General features: G+C 51.9%; 1 protein-coding gene across 1 annotated transcript in view; it reads right to left on the bottom strand.

The window, feature by feature from the left end:
- FA2H (fatty acid 2-hydroxylase) overlaps positions 1-17,650 on the bottom strand; it is a 74,761-nt gene that overhangs the window by 17,330 nt on the left and 39,781 nt on the right. The window contains exons 3-4 of the mRNA XM_030582127.1: positions 2,321-2,463; positions 1,121-1,227 (exon numbers count right to left, since the gene is read on the bottom strand). Coding sequence (XP_030437987.1) covers positions 1,121-1,227; positions 2,321-2,463 — 250 coding nt within the window. The remainder of the gene's footprint in view (positions 1-1,120; positions 1,228-2,320; positions 2,464-17,650) is intronic.

Raw genomic sequence — 17,650 nt, 5'->3', positions numbered from 1 at the left:
AACTGGAATTACATCTCCCGGCTGCTGTGTAGAGACACCCAAAAGGGCCAAATAAGGTATTCTGGTGAAGTGGGACAAAGAGGAAATGGCTTCTGTCTTGGCTCAGGATCCAGCCACAGGGAGCTGGATAAAGCAGGCCTGCGCAGGTGTGTCTGGAGTGAAGCTGAATCTGGTTCCAGCACTGCAGTTCATGTGCTCAGTAAAAATCTTTGAGGGCTGGACTGACAACAGAGAAGTGTTGCAAACTTGGCACAAGTCACTGGACTGGTACAATATTTTCTTCCTCTGATGCACCTTGCCCCCAAACACCACCGTGATGGACTGATTACAGCTGCCCCAGACCACGGCCCCCAGCAACCAGACTTCTGCAGCAAGCCAATGGTCTGGTGCCACCCACAAGCCCAGAATGGGGCTGGATGCAGACAATTGTGGCTATGACTGGGTTTAAAGGAGACTGGATGTTATTTCAAAAGTGGTACTTGACAAAAAGGGTTAATTTGCTGCTGTTCCATGCAACTAATTGTAGCTTCAAACATGCATCGGGGGGACGGGGGAGTGGAAAGCAAGGCAGCCATCCCCCGGGCTCTCTGTGTACAACACACGTACACACGCACACACACGGATTTGACCCCCTCATGCTAGTGGGATAGCTTGTGCCAATGTACATGCTAGTGACTCTCATCAGGAAAGCAGGGATGCAGGTGAGTGCAATTGCTTAAGGGCAGGGCCGGCTCCAGGCACCAGCATTCCAAGCTGGTGCTTGGGGCAGCAATCTGTGAGAGGCGGCAGTCCCTGTTGTTTTGCCCCCAAGCAGCACGCCGAATTGCCGCCATGGACAGGGGGGCAGTCCGTGTGCCTTTAGGGCAGCACGCGCATTTCCACGGTGGCGGCAATTCGGCAGCAGCTTCTATGTTTAGCTGTCCGCGGCGGCTTCAGCTAAACATAGAAGCTGCCACCAAATTGCTGCCGTGGAAACGCATCTGCTGCCCAAGGGTACACAGACTGCCCCCGCCGCAGCGGCAATTCGGTGCGCTGCTTGGGGCGCCGAAAACTAGAGCCAGCCCTGCTGAAGGGACCCGGATTAGACAGGGACAGGTGGAGCTGCGCTGGAGTTCAGTACCTGTTGTGAATGACGAAAAGAGTCTGGTAGTTCCCTGCGCAAGAGATGTGTAGCAGAACCAGCTGAGATACAGCACCACAGGGATCCACACCATGATAACGATGTACCTAGAGGATGGAAGAGGAATTCATTTGAGCAAATTCACAAGCTTTCTCCATGCTCTAGGGCAAACTTAGGGCTTGTGCACACTAGCACTTGTGTTGGTACAATATACGTCACTCAGGAGTTTGAATAAGCCACACCCTTGAGTGACATAATTTACACCGAGCTAAGTGCCAGTGTGGATAGCACTATGTCGGCAGGAGAGCTTCTCCCGCAGACGTAGCTACCGCCTCTCCTGGAGGTGGAGTTCTTGTGCCAGTAGGAGAGCTCTCTCCCATCGGCATAGAGCATCCTTCCCTGATGCACTGCATCAGTGCAGTTGGGCCGCTGTGGTGCATCTAGTGTGGACTAGCCCTTAGTTATTCCAAACAGGGCACGTGCTTCGGGGGATACCGCGGCAGCTGTACCAGTGGCCCCAAAGCCAGCGTTCGGCTGTCCTACACTTCACAGGCCCTTGCTTCCTGCTCAAGCTCAGATAGAGGGAGGAGGGGACCCAATACAAACTATTTGGAGAGAGCTTTAAGCAGCAGCAATCCTACATCCTAAAGGAGCAGGCCCCGGTATCAGAGGAGGGGGAGTCAGCCCAGTGGCTTGGGCTGTGCATGACCACGGCAGAGACTCAGGCTCAGTTTCCAAGTCTCTTTCCTCCCATCCTAGGAATGCTGTGGAGGAAGCACCTCACATTGCTCTGCAGCTGCTCCTCTTCACCTCATCACCTGAGGGGCACTGAGGGACGCAGAAGCAAGTCTCACCACGGTCACTGTGGATACAGTATTGACTGGAGGATGGTAGGTGACGAGGCAGAGAGCCTGAGGGCTCCAGAAACACCTGTATGCTCCAGGAAGCTCGCAGATGGGATATGTCTTGTTATCTGAGCTCGGCCCATGGCGGAGCCACCGCACTGAGCCGGCTTTCCCTGCTGGACCCCAGGAGCTCCCTGTCCATCCAACCGGCCCAGCTTCCTTCCCCTTGGGACATGGTCTCACAATGAATCTCTATTTCGAGATTCTAGTTTTGGGCGTGACAAGAAGCACAAGCCCTGGGGGAGGGATCAGACAAGGCCAGACCTGCTGCAAGCCTCCCTCAGATGACACTTACCATGCTGTTTTAGAGAGGGACTCTATGAAATCCGAGTGGAACAAGCGAATTGGCCGGTCCACTGGCTGATGCACCCACTCGTCATATTTCTCCCCCAAATGGCCCACCTGCCAAAGCAATGGTTTGTGCCAGTCCACGAGATCCTAGGGGAGCAGAGAACAGGGGGCGAGATCTTTTACAATCAAGTCACTAAGCCATTTTACATTCCTCACCTAGCACAATGCCTTACTGTGTATTACTGGTTGATGTTCATATCTCCCATGGACCATCAGGGTGAGCCAGACAACTTGTGCAACCAGCATCCAAGAACTTCTCCTCTGTACAGAGCAACACCTAAGGGGCTTTACCCGGGCTCAAGGTTAAGATTGCTACATTAATATGAGCTAGGACACTTCTCCAAGCTGGGGAGCTGGCAGGTTATGCAAAAACTAAAAATGGTAACATCGTATGTCCATCATAGACTGAGCTGTTCACTTCAAGGAGCTGAATCTATTAGAGTCAGGTGGGTAAGAAAGGACCTCTCCCTTAGAGAAAAGGCTAGGGGTTTCGTAAGCCCAGAGGGTGCAGGAGAGATATCGTACTGCTGGCTGAACGATGGCAGAACAGAATTAGAATCAACTCTCAGTATCGGAAATGCTGAGTGCTGCTCAGTTTAACACTCATGTTATTTATTGAGCTGCTCTACGGGCCAGATTTTTTTTCTAGCATTTAAAGTATGGAAGCATCCAGAGGGTTTTTTTGTAAGACACTATTTATCTGCATTATGAGACACACACGCCCTCCCTCGCACTGTGATCAGATAGCAGGCCAGCTTGCCACAGGGATCTGTCTAAGTTATGCTCAAAGCACCTGCAGCCCCTGGGGTTTGTGCAGCAGGATGAAAGTTCTGTGGCAGCTTTCAAAATCGAATATGAAAGTGACCCCCCCAATCAGTGCTGTGACCCCTGGGTTAGAGACAATTAAGAGCTTCACGGCAGGAGTCGCTGGTGGGGCAGGAGGCGCAGGAGGCCTGGCAGCTGGGTTGGGGACAGGCAAGACTGTTTAGGGTGGGGATGATTAAAAAGTGCTCAGTGCTGGCCTGATGTTGCTCTCCCTGAAGTCAGAGCACTTACAAACATCCCCACCCTTGCTTTATCACAAGAAGCGAGTACAAGAGACCAAGGTATTGTGATCACTGGCATGGGTGGGAGGTTTGTAGAAATTTTGGTGGTGCCCAGAACCCGGCCCCCAACTCCACCCCCGCCCAAACTCCACCCTCCACCTGCCTAAGGCTCTGGGAGGGGGGTTGGGTTGGGGGAGGAGGTCTGGGGTGCAGGTCCTGGGCTGGGGATTAGGGTGCAGGAGGGGTGCCGGCTTTGGGATGGAGTTTGGGGATATGAGGAGGTGCAGGAGGATGAGGGTTGGGGCTGAGGAGGAGAGGTTTGGGGTGTGGAAGAGGGATCAGGGCTGGGGCAGAGGATTAGGGTGTGGCGGGGGATGAGGGTTGGGGCTGAGGATGAGGGGTTCATGCTGCCAGGGCAAGGAAGCACAGGCGGCTTTATGGTGCCAGGTGGTGGAGGCCCACTGCACGTCAACGAAGCCAACCAAGACGCTAACCCTATCTCCCACAAACAGCAGGGTGAGCCAGATAACCTGCAGTGCTCGTGTGCAAACACAGCAAGGCCTCAGGTGCTTTCCACAGGCTCAAGGTGAAGGCTGCTGGATCATTATGTGCCGGAGCATGTTTCCAGGCATCCAAATCCTGACAAGTCAAGGAAACAAACTAGGATGACCAGACAGCAAGTGTGAAAAATTAGGACAGGGGTGGGGGGACAATAGGAGCCTATATAAGAAAGACTCAAAAATTGGGACTGACCCTATAAAATCGGGACATCTGGTCACCCTACCCAAGGAGAAGGAGCTTACAGCATTTGCTAGAGTTTGTAGTTACTTGACTAACAATTGCGAAGAGCTCCCAGTACGTATGCTGAAGGGACAGGGTTTGTTCCCCCAACTGTAGCTATAACTGCGTTGCCCAAACTGAAGGGCACAAAAAAAAAATAAAAAGTTACACATGCCAGAAGCAAGTGCCATGGGATTCGTTCCTCTCAGTGTGGGTGACGCTCCATTTCTGAGACACACTGGTTGTCAGTAAAAGAGGACCCACCAAGCTTGCGTGGAGTAGAGGTAACTTTGGGACTCTCAGGAGAGGGAGAGTTGAGCTGGCAGCATCCGTTTCTGCCTGCTGAAGACAGCTGGTTAATGAAGCCGCCTGGCTGCTGACCATGTCCCACGGTACTGACTGTGTGAAAGGCGAGTCAATCTAGGGAGATAAAAATCACTTCCTCCTTTATCCCTCCCATGCTCAGGACAGATAACATTCCAACACAGCTATTCGGCTCTGCATTGCCCAAGGAAGTCAGAGTGTCGCTATGACAACATGCATCCAGGCCATGTTATGAGTCATTTGGCTTATCTGATGGACTGTAGTGTCACGTACCAGCTCATAACCGTGCCTGCCTGTGCCACTCCCCAGGGGCACCCTGGGTTGTGAGCATAGGTGGCACGTATTATAGGTTGGGGAAGTCTGTGCCTCCCCAAACAGCCTAGTGTGGCCCCGTTCACACACTCCATCTGCAGGCCTCCTCCTGCTTGCTGTTCGCTCTGGCCTCCAGCAGGGGAGGGGGATGGAAGAGGCGGGGGCCTTGGGCAGAGGCCAGAGGCTAGCCTCCTCCAAGGACGCGTTCATCTGCCGCCCATGGTTGTGAGGCACCTCGCCAGCACCTGCCCTCAGCATGAGACAGCTTTGTCCCCAGCCTCTGGCAGCAAAAGCCCTGCCTTCCAGAACTCTGCAGGCCTCACTTCCTCTCTTTCCAGTAGAGACAGGGATGTGTTATTGCCATTATACAAGCATCTGGAATACTGGGTGCTGTTCTGGTCTCCCATGTTTAAGAAAGATGAATTCAAACTGGAACAGGTGCAGAGCAGGATGATCCAAGGAATGATAAACCTACCTTGCAAGAGGACACTCAAAGAGCTTGGCTTATTTAGCCTCACCACATGATGGCTATGGGGAGCTAGGATGGCTCTCTATAAATACATCATATATATAAATACCAAGGAGGGAGGGGAGTTATTTCAGTTAAGCGCCAATATTGGCACAAGAACAAATCGATAGAAACTGGCCATCAACAAGTTTAAGCTTGAAATTAGATGAAGGTTTCTAACCATCAGAGGAGTGACGTTCTGGAGCAGCCTCCCAAGGGGAGCAGTGGGGGCAAAAAAACCCAACTGGCTTCAAGACTGAGCTTGATAAGTTTATGGTGGGGATGGAATGATGAGACTGCTTACAATGGTATGTGGCCCATTGGTGACTGCCTGTAGCAAAAATCCCCAACAGCCAGAGACAGGGCACTGCATGGGGCAGGCTCTGAGTTACTACAGAGAATTCTTTCCCAGGTGTCTGGTTGGTGGGTCTTGCCCACGTGCTCAGGGTCTTAACGATAGCCATATTTGGGGTTGAGAAGGAATTTGCCCCCTGCTCAGATTGGCAGAGACCCTGAGGTTTTTTGCCTTCCTCTGCAGCATGGGTCACATGTCACCTGCAGGTTTAAACTAGTGCAAATGGTGGATTCTCTGTAACTTGAAGTCTTGACTAAAGATTTGAAGATTTCAGTAACTGAGGGCGTGTCTACACTGCCAAGTTTTGTTGCCAAAAACTGCCTTTTGGCAAAAAAACAGCAAGAGCGTACACACTACAATGGGACTTTTGTCGCAAAAAACACCCACTTTTGGCAACAAAAAACCTCCACCCCTACGATAGACTTTTGTCTTTTCCCCTCCCTTTATTGTGGGCAAAGAGCCAGTGTAGACACTGCTGATTGTTTTGTAGACAGAACTGGCTTCCGCCAGTAACCCCCAATGCCTGCCCTGATTGCTGTGCTCAGTGTTTTGAGCTCTGCTACCCTGCAGGCATGCGCCCTCCCATTTCAAAGCTCTGGGAAGTATCTGTGTGCTGCTCCGGTTGGGAAACGTAGGCCTTGTCTACACCACAAAGTTGCAGTGCTGGTGAGGGAGTTATAGTGCTGCAACTTAGGAGGTGTACACATCTGCAGGGCATCACCAGCGCTGCAACTCCCTGTTTGCAGCGCTGGCCGTACACCCATTGAAACTCGGGTGTAGAGGATCCAGCGCTGGTGATCCAGCGCTGGTCATCAGGTGTAAACACTCACCAGCGTTTTTCTTGACCTCCGTGGAATAAACAGGTATCCCAGCAAACCAGAGGAAGCCTCTCTGGTAATCAAGCATGTCTCCTTCCCTGCGGTTTGCAGGGGTTCGGGGAACGTGAGAGCAAACCGCGGGGAAGCAGGTCTCCTTCCCCGCGGTTTGTTCTCGCGTTCCCCGAACCCCTGTGCAAGCAGGTCTCCTTCCCAGTGGTTTGCTCCGGTGTTCCCCGAACCCCCGTGCAAGCAGGTCTCCTTCCCAGCGGTTTGCTCCAGTGTTTTTTGAACCCCCCTGCAAGCAGGTCTCCTTCCCAGCGGTTTGCTCCGGTGTTCCCCGAACCCCCATGCAAGCAGGTCTCCTTCCCAGCGGTTTGCAGGGGGGTTCAGGGAACGCGACAGCACACCGCGGGGAAGGAGATCTGCTTGCACGGGGGTTTCAAAAACACCGGAGCAAACCGCTGGGAAGGAGACCTGCTTGCACGGGGGTTCGGGGAACGCGAGAACAAACCGCGGGGAAGAAGACCTGCTTCCCTGCGGTTTTCTCTCGCATTCCCCTAACCCCCCTTGAAGCCGCCCAACAGCGCTGCACTGTGGCCACATCTAACACCACTTGCAGCGCTGGTTGCTGTAAGTGTGACCACTCTGCAGCGCTGGCCGTATACAGCTGTACTAATACAGCTGTAACAACCAGCGCTGCAAAATTGTAGATGTAGACATAGCCAAAGAGCAAATCATTGGACTGCTCCTGTTCTGCCCCGCACTAGCAACACAGCAGCAGGCGGAGGGGGACAGACTGCTGTGCTGCTTTGCCATTCCTCCACATGGAGAGCTCTCAGAGCTACTCGTAATGCTGCTGTCAGCAGCAGAGGGGGCTGTGGGAGAACTCTGAGAGAATCCCCACACGGGAAGCGATCAGCTCTTCCTTCCCATGGTGCTGGGCCCAGACTCCAAAGGGGCCCCCCCGAGAGAGGACGGCGCGATTCCACGCCCTGGCATTGGACTGGCCCCGGCCACGTTGCCAGCTCAGCCTGGCAAATGCCATTACCTTCCAGCAGGGCTGGTAAATATGGCCAAGGTGTGAGGGAGTGGGTCTCTGGAGGTGTGTGGGGAGCTGCTGGCCAGGGGGGTCTCTTGGGGGGCAGTGGGGAAGGGCTGCGCGTTGGGATGCTGGGCAGGGGGAGGGTCTGAGTGAGGTGCTGTGTAGCGGTGGTGATGTGCATTGATGTGATGTGATGGCTGCGGGAAAGTGCATTGGGCAGTAGTGGTGTGCCTGGGGGGGCGGTGCTCGGCAGAGGTAGTGGTGTGCAGACCGCTGTGCATTTGTGGTGGAGAGTCTGTGTGTGGGGTTGCTGGGCATAGCACTTCCAGGGGACACTGGGCATAGGGAGGTGGGGGCTGGGTGGCATGGCATGGGTCCACCCCCAAGGGGAAGGGGCACGCTGGCAGCACAGGGCTGGGCGGCCCAGTGAGAGTCTGGCAACTGCCAGTTTGCATACAGTGCCCTTGCACTGGGCTGGGTGGAGCGGGGCCAGCCCCACCATGCTCTGCCCTATTGCCCCTGGCTGGCCCCTCGGTTTGGGGACTGACCTCCCCATGCTATATTCCTTTGCTCCCATGGGGGCCCACAAATATGTTTGGTGCCGGGCCCACAGAATTTTAATCTGGCTCTCTTCCCACAACACTGCACTGTGGGATACGATTTTTGTTTTGTCGACTTCTGGGTGTTGACATAAGCCCTCAGTCTATTATAGGAGCAGATGAGTGAGGTTTTGTGGCCTGCAATGTACAGGAGGTCAGACTAGATGATCATGATGGTCCCCTCTGGCCTTAAAAAGTCTATGAGTCTATATAGGTGGCGATAGGTACACACTGATTTAAGACTTGCTCAGAGTTCTCGGTAAAGTCCAGTCCCTTATCTACAGAACACTCACAGAATTACCAGGCCTGATATTCCCAAAGGAGCAGTGCACCACAGCTAACTAGTTATACCTTGCAGTGCTTAGGTCTAATTTATAGTGACAACAACGATGGAGTTTATAATCAAAGAACGGAGATTCAAGCAGGGTTTTGGAGCAGAGCCCAGAGCTGAAGGGCAGAGCAGCTCTGGAGCAGTGGAGCTGCAGGTTTTTGCCTGGAGCTTGCTCCAGAGCCAGAGCACAGTTCCAAAGCCCTGGATTCAAGTGATAGCAAGTACGAATATTAGCAACAAATGGCCTTCATGTAAAAACAAAAATCAGTAACACGCTTTATAAAGATTAAACTTAGCTCGCAAGTTCTCCTCCTGTCTAAAGAAGCTTGTCTCACCAAAGTTCTCAAAGTCCCAAACCTGGTTAGGATCCCTTTTTCACAAAGCAAATTCCCTGCTTGTTTACTTCCTCAGTAAAGAATTCCAGGGTGTCCTCTTTGCCCTCGCAAAACAAACCTTTGATGTGCCCCTCAAGACAGGGTTCCCTCCACTGTTTACTTTATCCTGTGAGTTTCTTTCTGAAGTCCCCTCCTGCTCTTCATAAGCATTTGACTTGGAATGCCAATGGTTGCCCGTTTGCCATTGTGAGCCAAATAATGCTCAGGTTACATGTAAACAAATAGATGGATAAACAACTTGTCTGAAAGAAAATTCATTTTCACCTTTGCCTGTGACTAGACCCTAGACACAGGGTGTAAGAGCGTAATTGTTAGTGTATATACACAGCTCCTTACAAGACAGCCGTCCATGCATTTCACAGCTGTATTGATGACCAGTGTGACATGGGCTTTTATCAGAGACCTCACATTACATTCTTTGGTGAACCAGAATGCACGTACCAAACCCAGGGGATTCCTGTAACCCTTATGCACCCCCTTTTGCCCTCTGCCTGGTGGCATCAAGAGGTCCCTGAATCACAGCACAAAAATCAACAAAGAGATAGGCAGGTGAATAGGAAAAAAAATAAAATCACTATTCCCTGGCCTCACCAGCAGGACCGTTCTCTCTTTCCCACCATCATCACACATGTGGGCTTCAGAGACATCTGCTGTAGGGTCGCTTTGCTGCACAAACTAGTGCAATTCAGAACTACCAAGCTGTGACCTCCTCCCCAAGCCTCCCCTTCATGCTCAATGCCACAGTAGTGGCTCCCTATCGAGTTTCACTGCCAGAGTCTCCACGACTGGCACTTCCAGGCCGAGTAACACTTCTAAACGGGTTCTGTGTGGATTCTGCCTGGTTTCTTTCTGAAGCATAGAGATGGGCTGTGCCCACAGAGTTCAGACCCAGGGATTTAAGATTCCCTCTCACAAAGTCAGCAGGTGTTTGGATCCTAGATCTGAACTAGGATCCAAAACAGAGCACACGGGGGAAAGAGAAACCTGTAGGAAAAACAAAGTCTCTCTGTACACCCAAGTGAAAGACAGGAATTGTCTAGACCTGTGTGACAACTTGCCAACACAGGAGGCTTCGCTCATACTACAGTGACAACACCTTCTTGTATTGTAGTTGCCAAAGGGCCTGGCCACAGAGGAAATCACTCTCTTCCTCTCCCATCCCCCTCAGTCCCAGTCCCAGCTACAAGACCAGGAGGATGGAAAAGGCCTGACCGCACAAGATCAGTCCACCGAGTTCATGTCCAGAACTGCTCTTCCTGGTCCCTAGACTACTTTGTACATAGTCACTCGGCAGAGCAGTGCACCATGTGTTAGCTGCCAGATCTCAGAAGCAAGTCAGGGACACTTGTTTTTTAAACAGGGACAATTTCCCCCCACACCCCCTGCCACAGGGAGGGTCACACAGTCTCAGCATAACTCCCATTGATGCTCAAGTCAAATTTGAGCACTAATTTGATTTCTTCCAGCCCCTGCCTCTGACAGCAGTGCTTGGGAAGCAGCCAGTGGGATGGTGTGGGCAATTCTCCCATGTAATTCTCTCAGCATGGCTGTGGGAAGGCCAAGGCCCACACAGGAGCTCAGCACAGATGTTGGAGCAGCGTGACTGTGGGTGGAGAAAGGTGCTGGCTGCTGGGACCAGGGTTGGCTCTAAGACCAGCTAAGGAAGCAGGTGCCTGGGGTGGCAAATCTGAAGGGGCGGCACTCCGACTCCCCCAGCTGCCCTTCTTCGGTGGCTGTTCGGTGACAGCTTTTTCCTTTTCTTCTTCTTCAGCCTCCATTCAGCGTCAGCTTTTTCATTTCTTCTTCGGTGGCAGCTTTTTTTTTTTTTTTTCCTCCTCTTCCTTTTGCTTCGCCGCTTGGGGTGGCAAAAAAGGTCAAGTCGACCCTGGCTGGGCCATGGGGATTCTATGGGCCAGAGTGCAAAGAAACAGGAAGGAGAAAAGAGCTGCAAAGTGAGGACAGAGAGCTGAGGGCCAGCTGTATAATTCTCTCAACAGCTTCTGCCTCATGGCCCCTCATCTACAGCTGCATTCCTGGGTAGTAGATCAGACATTAGTGGAAAAGTTTGATGTTCCTGACACCGTTCTTGCTCTAGAGTTCCTGCCACCCGGGACAATTGTTTACGAGCAAGCATCAGCCCAGCAAATAAGGGAGAGAACATGGAATTTGCTTCAAAAAAAAAAAAAAAAAAAAAAAGCACTCAGTTCTTAGGATCAGAGACCTGCAGACCCTGGCAAAGCAGCCTGCCAACAAGATCCCAGCAGGTCCCCTCAGTGCAAGCAGAGCATTGAAATGCGTGCAGTCCTCATGCTCTTGCAGGGAGCAAGGGAAGCTCGCAGGTCACTTTCTAAGCCACAAGCAGTCTCTGCTCTAGGCCATCTGTCATGCAACTGCAGCAGGTAGCTCCAATCATGCACTCATTCCCTTGCCGGCAGCGAGACAGAGGCTGGCCAGTCACTCGAGCCCAATAGTTAGGTGGTTTCTGTTCCCATCAGGCTGTGGAAGTTCACACCCCAGAGAGTGGTTTCCAAGGAACCATTCCCTTCTGGGGCCATGACCAGAGGCAGCTAAGAGTGGAGTTTCGGAGGGAGAAGCTGCAGACTCCATGTTTGGAGACAGTGGGACGTGGTAAGTGGCGCGTTTGGGCCGGCTGTGGGTTGTTCTCTGTGTACAAGCTGTGGAGCTGGACTGTGAGGCTCAACCCTTGGAGCTTTGATCTTCCCCCCGCCCCAGGATCCAATGGCTGGAGTGGAAGCTAGACAAATTCAGTCTGGAAACAAAGTGTACATTTTTAAGGCAATTAGCCACTGGAACAATTGACCAGGGGTCATGGTAGATTCTCCATCACGGACAATTGTTAAATCAAGATGGGAGGTTTTTCTACCAGCTCTGCACTAGGAATGGCTTTGGGGCGGGCCCCTGGCCTGTGCTATACAGGAGATCAGGGTAATCACCACAATGGTCCCTTCTGGCCTTGAAATCTAATCACCAGGAAAGCGACCAGCACGCTAGTCTACACAGTCAGACCCTGGCACTCCGACCCAGGAAAGAATGGCCCAGACTGGGCAGAACATTAGAACTCAGCTAATACATGAAGCCATCACACCTGGCCGATACTGCCCTTATTTAGGTGCTTAGGTCTAATTTATAGTGACAACAACGATGGAGTTTATAATCAAAGAACGGAGATTCAAGCAGGGTTTTGGAGCAGAGCCCAGAGCTGAAGGGCAGAGCAGCTCTGGAGCAGTGGAGCTGCAGGTTTTTGCCTGGAGTTTGCTCCAGAGCCGGAGCACAGTTCCAAAGCCCTGGATTCAAGTGATAGCAAGTACGAATATTAGCAACAAATGGCTTCATGTAAAAACAAAAATCAGTAACATGCTTTATAAGGTTTCGTCATTTATAATCTTTCACACTTAAAACTTTTAAGAACAAAGTCATCAAACCCTTCCCCATATCATAGATGAGTTCATTCATGAAATACAAGGGCTGGGCCTGCTCCTTTCTGTTCCACCTGGCTGCTCCCTGCAGGCCCCCCACTCCCGGGAGCTGGGGAGGGGGACTCTCCAGGGCGACAGGCAGTTCTAAAATGCCCAGGCATTGTGTCTTCCAGACCAACAACATTTCTTTGGGGCTTAAAGCAGTGACTTCTGCAGGAAGTGTCTAACTGTCTCATCCACTCTTCCCAAGAATCACTTTGCAATCGCAGTCTGGTTCAGCCACATTTCTCACAGGCTGCTTTGCTTCAGGCAGTGTGGGTGGGTTAAGTGCTTCCCCTCGGCCATGCCCTCCTCTCCCCCGAAGGTCCCAGGGAAGGAGAGAGCTGGCTCAGCCAGCAGTGTGTTCCAGACTCAAGTTCCCTAGGGAAAGGTGGGGAGGAGTTGTCAGAAGCTATGCCAGGAATGGCACAGAAGAGGAGAGGACTAATTGCATCCCAGGTAGAGAATGGGCCCGGGGGTTAGAGGGAAGGCTGCTAGCTCTACCTGCAGGATGGGCCCCAGGAGTAGCCACACAGACTAGGCCAATTCGCATCAGCTGCTTTAGGTTTGGCTGCTTCGGGCAAATCAGAACCAGCTCCATGTTCGCAGTGTCACTCCCAGCTATGCTTATGGCCTGAGCGTAAGTGGCAGAAGGGAACATTCCTCATTTACCACCTTCCTTCCCTGGCGAGAGGAATTTCCTCTCCACAGCCATTCACTCCCAGCTGGCTTTAAATGCAGCCAGACACGGTGATTGGACTTTGCACTTCCAACACTTCCTATCCAAAGCACTTGCAGGCCTCTAGAGTTTCCCAACATGGTCAGGTATATAACCCTGCCTCATAGCGTATCTGCTTCATCTCTGCAAAGGATCCATTCCAGGAAGCTGCATTACCTTCTCAGTTCAGAGCCCTAACAGCTAGTGAGGTCAAACTGCTTGTGTGGGGGGTGGAGATGCAACCTTGCCCTCCCCTAGCTCTGTTAATAAGGATGCTTGACAACCATATGTTATGAGGGGACATTGATGGATGTAACCTGCATATTAAGTAAAATCTACTTGCCCAGCCCTGGTTATGGTGAGGGTGTGCGTCTACCTGGAAACAGAGCATTGCGCGTTGGCAGGCTGAGCAGGAGAGAGAGGCTGGCCACATGACAGGGAACTGAGGCCTAGAATGGTGAGGAAGGCTCAAAGCAGGGGAGGAAGCATCTCCTTGTAAAGGGGGAGACAAACGAGGGGGGTCAGACAGGACTCTGGAGTTGCGCTAACGGTTAATATGTGAGTATGTTCCAGACTGGATTTTCCAGGCCTCAGGTGCCTCCCAGCTCTCTGCAGGGGGCACAAAGAGATATTGGTTTAGAGAGGACTCACTGGGATATGTGCGATTCTGGATACCCACAGACACATTAAAAACACAGCTACCAGTCGACAAGGGAGTGTGGACAATGGGGCTTTACCTATTAAGGAGCCTGAACAGCCTCTCACTAGCTATCTGGGGCAGCAGCATCTCACTCCAACAATGAACCATCCGGGGGTGTCAGGCTGGGGGCTCATATTCAGCCTTTCACCCCTTCTGGCTCCAGACACACTGGGGGAAGCCTGTTTTGGAGAGACGTCTGTGTATCAGGATCCTGCTACGACAACCCTTGCGTCCTATGGTGGAGGATGCAGCCAAGACTTTCTTAGCTGGGAGTGCTGGAAAGGAGCTTTTGGGTCATCCAGCCAATTCTCTTACAAACAAGAGAAGTATCAGCTTCTTGTTTACTGTCAACCTTTCTGTAAAGTTAGCGCACTTAGACTTCCCGAGCCACTGGAGAAATCCATTTCCAGGGCTTACAGCTCAGGAAGAGCTCTGGTCCAGTAACCGAGCTAACAATGCATTGCGTTGCGGCACCACTTGTTATGAAGTGCCTACAGCCTGCTCCCAGAGAGTACCTGCACCGCCCAGGGCCGCCCGGGGGGGGGGGGGGGGGGGCAAGTGGGGCAATTTGCCCCAGGCCCCGCAGAGGCCCCCACGAGAGTTTTTCGGGGGCCCTGAAGCGGGATCCTTCACTCGCCCGGGACCCGGAAAACTCTCACGGGGCCCGGGCCCCCGGAGCTTCTTCTGCTCCGGGTCTTTGGCGGCGGGGAGTCCTTCTGCCCCAGGGCAGAAGGACCCCCTGCCACCGAATTACCGCTGAAGACCTGGCTGCACTTCAGCAGCGGGTCCCGCTTTGGCGGTAATTTGGCGGCAGGGGGCTCCCACCGCGGGTCTTCGGGGCACTTCGGCAGCAGGTCCCGGAGCGGAAGGTCCCCCCACCGCTGAATTACCACTGAAGCGGGGGCCCCCCCGCTGCCAAAGACCCCAGGCCCCCTGAATCCTCTCGGCGGCCCTGGCACCAACTGCAGGACTGCATGGCTCCACACCACAGGACAGCAACTCTGCATTGATATAGCACAGCTTGGTAAGACTAGGCACACTTTTTCAAGCCAATTATGCCATTTCTTTGTGGTCTATTTTTAGTTCTCTTGGACACTAGGAGAGAGAAGGCATGTCCTTTCTCTCTCCAAAAGAGCTAGAGGCTGAGCGTCAAACACCAAGCAGTTTGTATGAGTACACATACACACACCTTTAGCCAACTGCCAAAAGGACTACACCCTACGCACGCCCTGTCCTACCACTCCACCTACTGCGGGCACCTTGCCCAAACACCTAAGTATGTTTGACAAGTTATTAAGCAGCCAGTTTAACCACACTCTGGTGAGACTCCCTGCATCTGCAAGGGTCTTAAATGCTTGCCAGTCGTATTGATTTCTCTGGTTAGAAGTGTATGCCTGCCCAAATCACAGCTGTACAGTACAAAATGGTATCTGTCTCCACAGCTGGATTTGTGGCCAAACTGCCAAGGTAATTTACCCAGAATGTAACATATCTAGATGCTGCCCTCCTCACCAGGTCACTCTCACTGGATGTGGACACAGCTTTGAGTATTAGGGGAATCTTTGCTTTTCATTTCCACGCCGTTTGGGGCAGGGGAGGGCAAAGCCCTACCTACCTTTGATCTCCCGGGCCTAGACATGTTCTCTAGAAAAGCACTGTTCTATTCCACACCCTTACGCTAGTGACTCGCATTTTCAAACAGCCTCAGCTTTGCAGAGTGGAGCACTTATGAATAAATTCAGCACCTTCATCTCGGAGCAAAGGAGTTGTTTTTAAATCATTTTTCAGCATAGAGAAGTCAGATTGCACTTTGACTCCCTTTATGTACATGCTGAAGGATGACCGCGTTGGAACAGCGATGAAACGCCGATAAGGCCGGGAGTGACTGTGCAAGATCACGGAGGAGGGGACTGGAAACATCATTCACTTCCCCACTCTTCAGCCCTTCTTTTTTGTTGTTGCCTTACCCGATAGTGCTGCAAGAAGCAGCCTTCACAGGGAGCAGGGGTTTGCCAGGGTGTGGGCTTAATGCCTGAGGGTGGAACTGATCTGGTAAGTTCCGCAATGACTATGGTGGGCGTTCAACTTGATGCAAATGAGCCTGCGTTGCCTAACATACTGTATGACCTCAGGCAATGGTATTCTCAACCAGGGGTACGTGTCATCTAGCCGGGTACATCAACTCAGCTAAATATATGCCTGGTTTTACAACAGGCTACATAAAAAGCACTAGCAAAGTCAGTACAAACTAAAATGTCATAAGACAATGACTTGTTTATACTGTTCTATAGACTATACATTTCAGTGTAAGTACAATAGTTATTTTATAATTATATGGTAAAAAATGGGACTAAGCAATTTGTCAGTACTAGTGTGCTAGGACACTTTTGTATGTTTAGGTCTGATCTTATAAGCAAGCAGTTTTTAAGTGAGGTGTAACTTGGGGGCACGCAAGACAAATCAGCCTCCTGAAAGGGGTCCAGTAGTCTGGAAAGGTTGGGAGCCGCTGACCTAGGCAGTGGACAGTTCCATGCGTCAAACCGACTCTGGACACACCTCCACTCCAAATGTGAAGTCTGTTCCGACGTGGCTGCCCCTCCACACGGGAAGATCGCAGTCTGAGCTCTGCTCCAGAGCAAGAGGGAAGGGGGATTGGTTTTACAGTGTTTCGGTGGAGGTGTTGCTTAGGCGAGGGTTCAAAGGAGCCAGAGGGCTTGAGGCTGAGCCAATGTTCTTAGTTAGAAGTGACACAGCCTGGCTCTGCAACAGGGGTCTCCTTGCTGATGCTCAGGGCTGGTGTGCAGGGGAACTGCTCACAGTGAGATGCAAGGCTGCTGCCAAAGAATCCACCTCCTGCTAATCACTCCTGCTACATTATTTAGCCACACCTGGGTGACAAAGCATAAGCAGCATCATCAGCTGGTGGGGTGGGGCAGGCAAGTTGGCTCAGTCATGTATATTTCAAGAGACACACAGCAGCTGCTGTCTGGCAAATCTCAAGCAGTCTGGACGCAGCCATGAATTGCAATCCTGCTTCTGCCGCCAGAAAGCCACCTCCAGTTAAATCAGAGAAGTATGTACTTAGAGCAGATCAAAGGTGGGCAGGTTGCAGCCTCCTCCTGAAAGTGCCTTATCAGAATTGTAGCATGCTGACTCTGGATGGGTGTGGAGGAGGGAAAATCCTCTTGTACACTAACTACATACGTCTCCAAGAGAACAACCATATCAGTGTTTAACTTGCTTGCCTGAGTCAAGGCTGTCAGTCATGGGTTCACGCCTTGCAGAATGACTTAAGCTCATATCCAGTAGCGACGCTGGAGCATGGTACAGAAGGAGGGGCATGCTGCATTTTAAGAGGCATTTCCTATGCTCGAAGGGTAAAAGCTGAAGATTATAAAAGGTATACGTTAAAGGGGAGTAGCATCCTGCCCAGCATTCCCCTGCGGTTCTAACCAGGCTCCGGCGTCCAGACTGACAGAGCTAATGGAGAGCATTACGCAGCCAGGGCAAGCCTAGTGTCTAATGTCCGTAGCACTTTGTACACTCACTACTGCAAAGGAAAGAAAATCTTGTCCCACGTGAATCTGTGGATCTACACGGGCATCTACTAGTCACAGAGCTCCCGTTGTAGCGAGGTCATTGTATCCACTCAGTCACCTGAGCACTAGCAGTTCTCTTACCAAGCATCAGGAGCAACCCACATCTATTGTGGTGAGAGGCTTATTCTTAGCAAGTTAAGTGTCAGTCCCTGAGATGCGGGCTGGCAATGGGGAATGTGGCACGTAAGCAGTAGACTCAAACTCAACTAAGACAGGAAAAGGCAATACTGGTGGGCAGAGGACAAGCAGGAGATCTCGCAAACACTAGGAC

Source organism: Gopherus evgoodei, chromosome 12 (genome assembly GCF_007399415.2).
Source record: "Gopherus evgoodei ecotype Sinaloan lineage chromosome 12, rGopEvg1_v1.p, whole genome shotgun sequence".
NCBI lineage: Eukaryota > Metazoa > Chordata > Testudines > Testudinidae > Gopherus > Gopherus evgoodei.
This window is presented reverse-complemented; position numbering and strand designations above follow the sequence as displayed.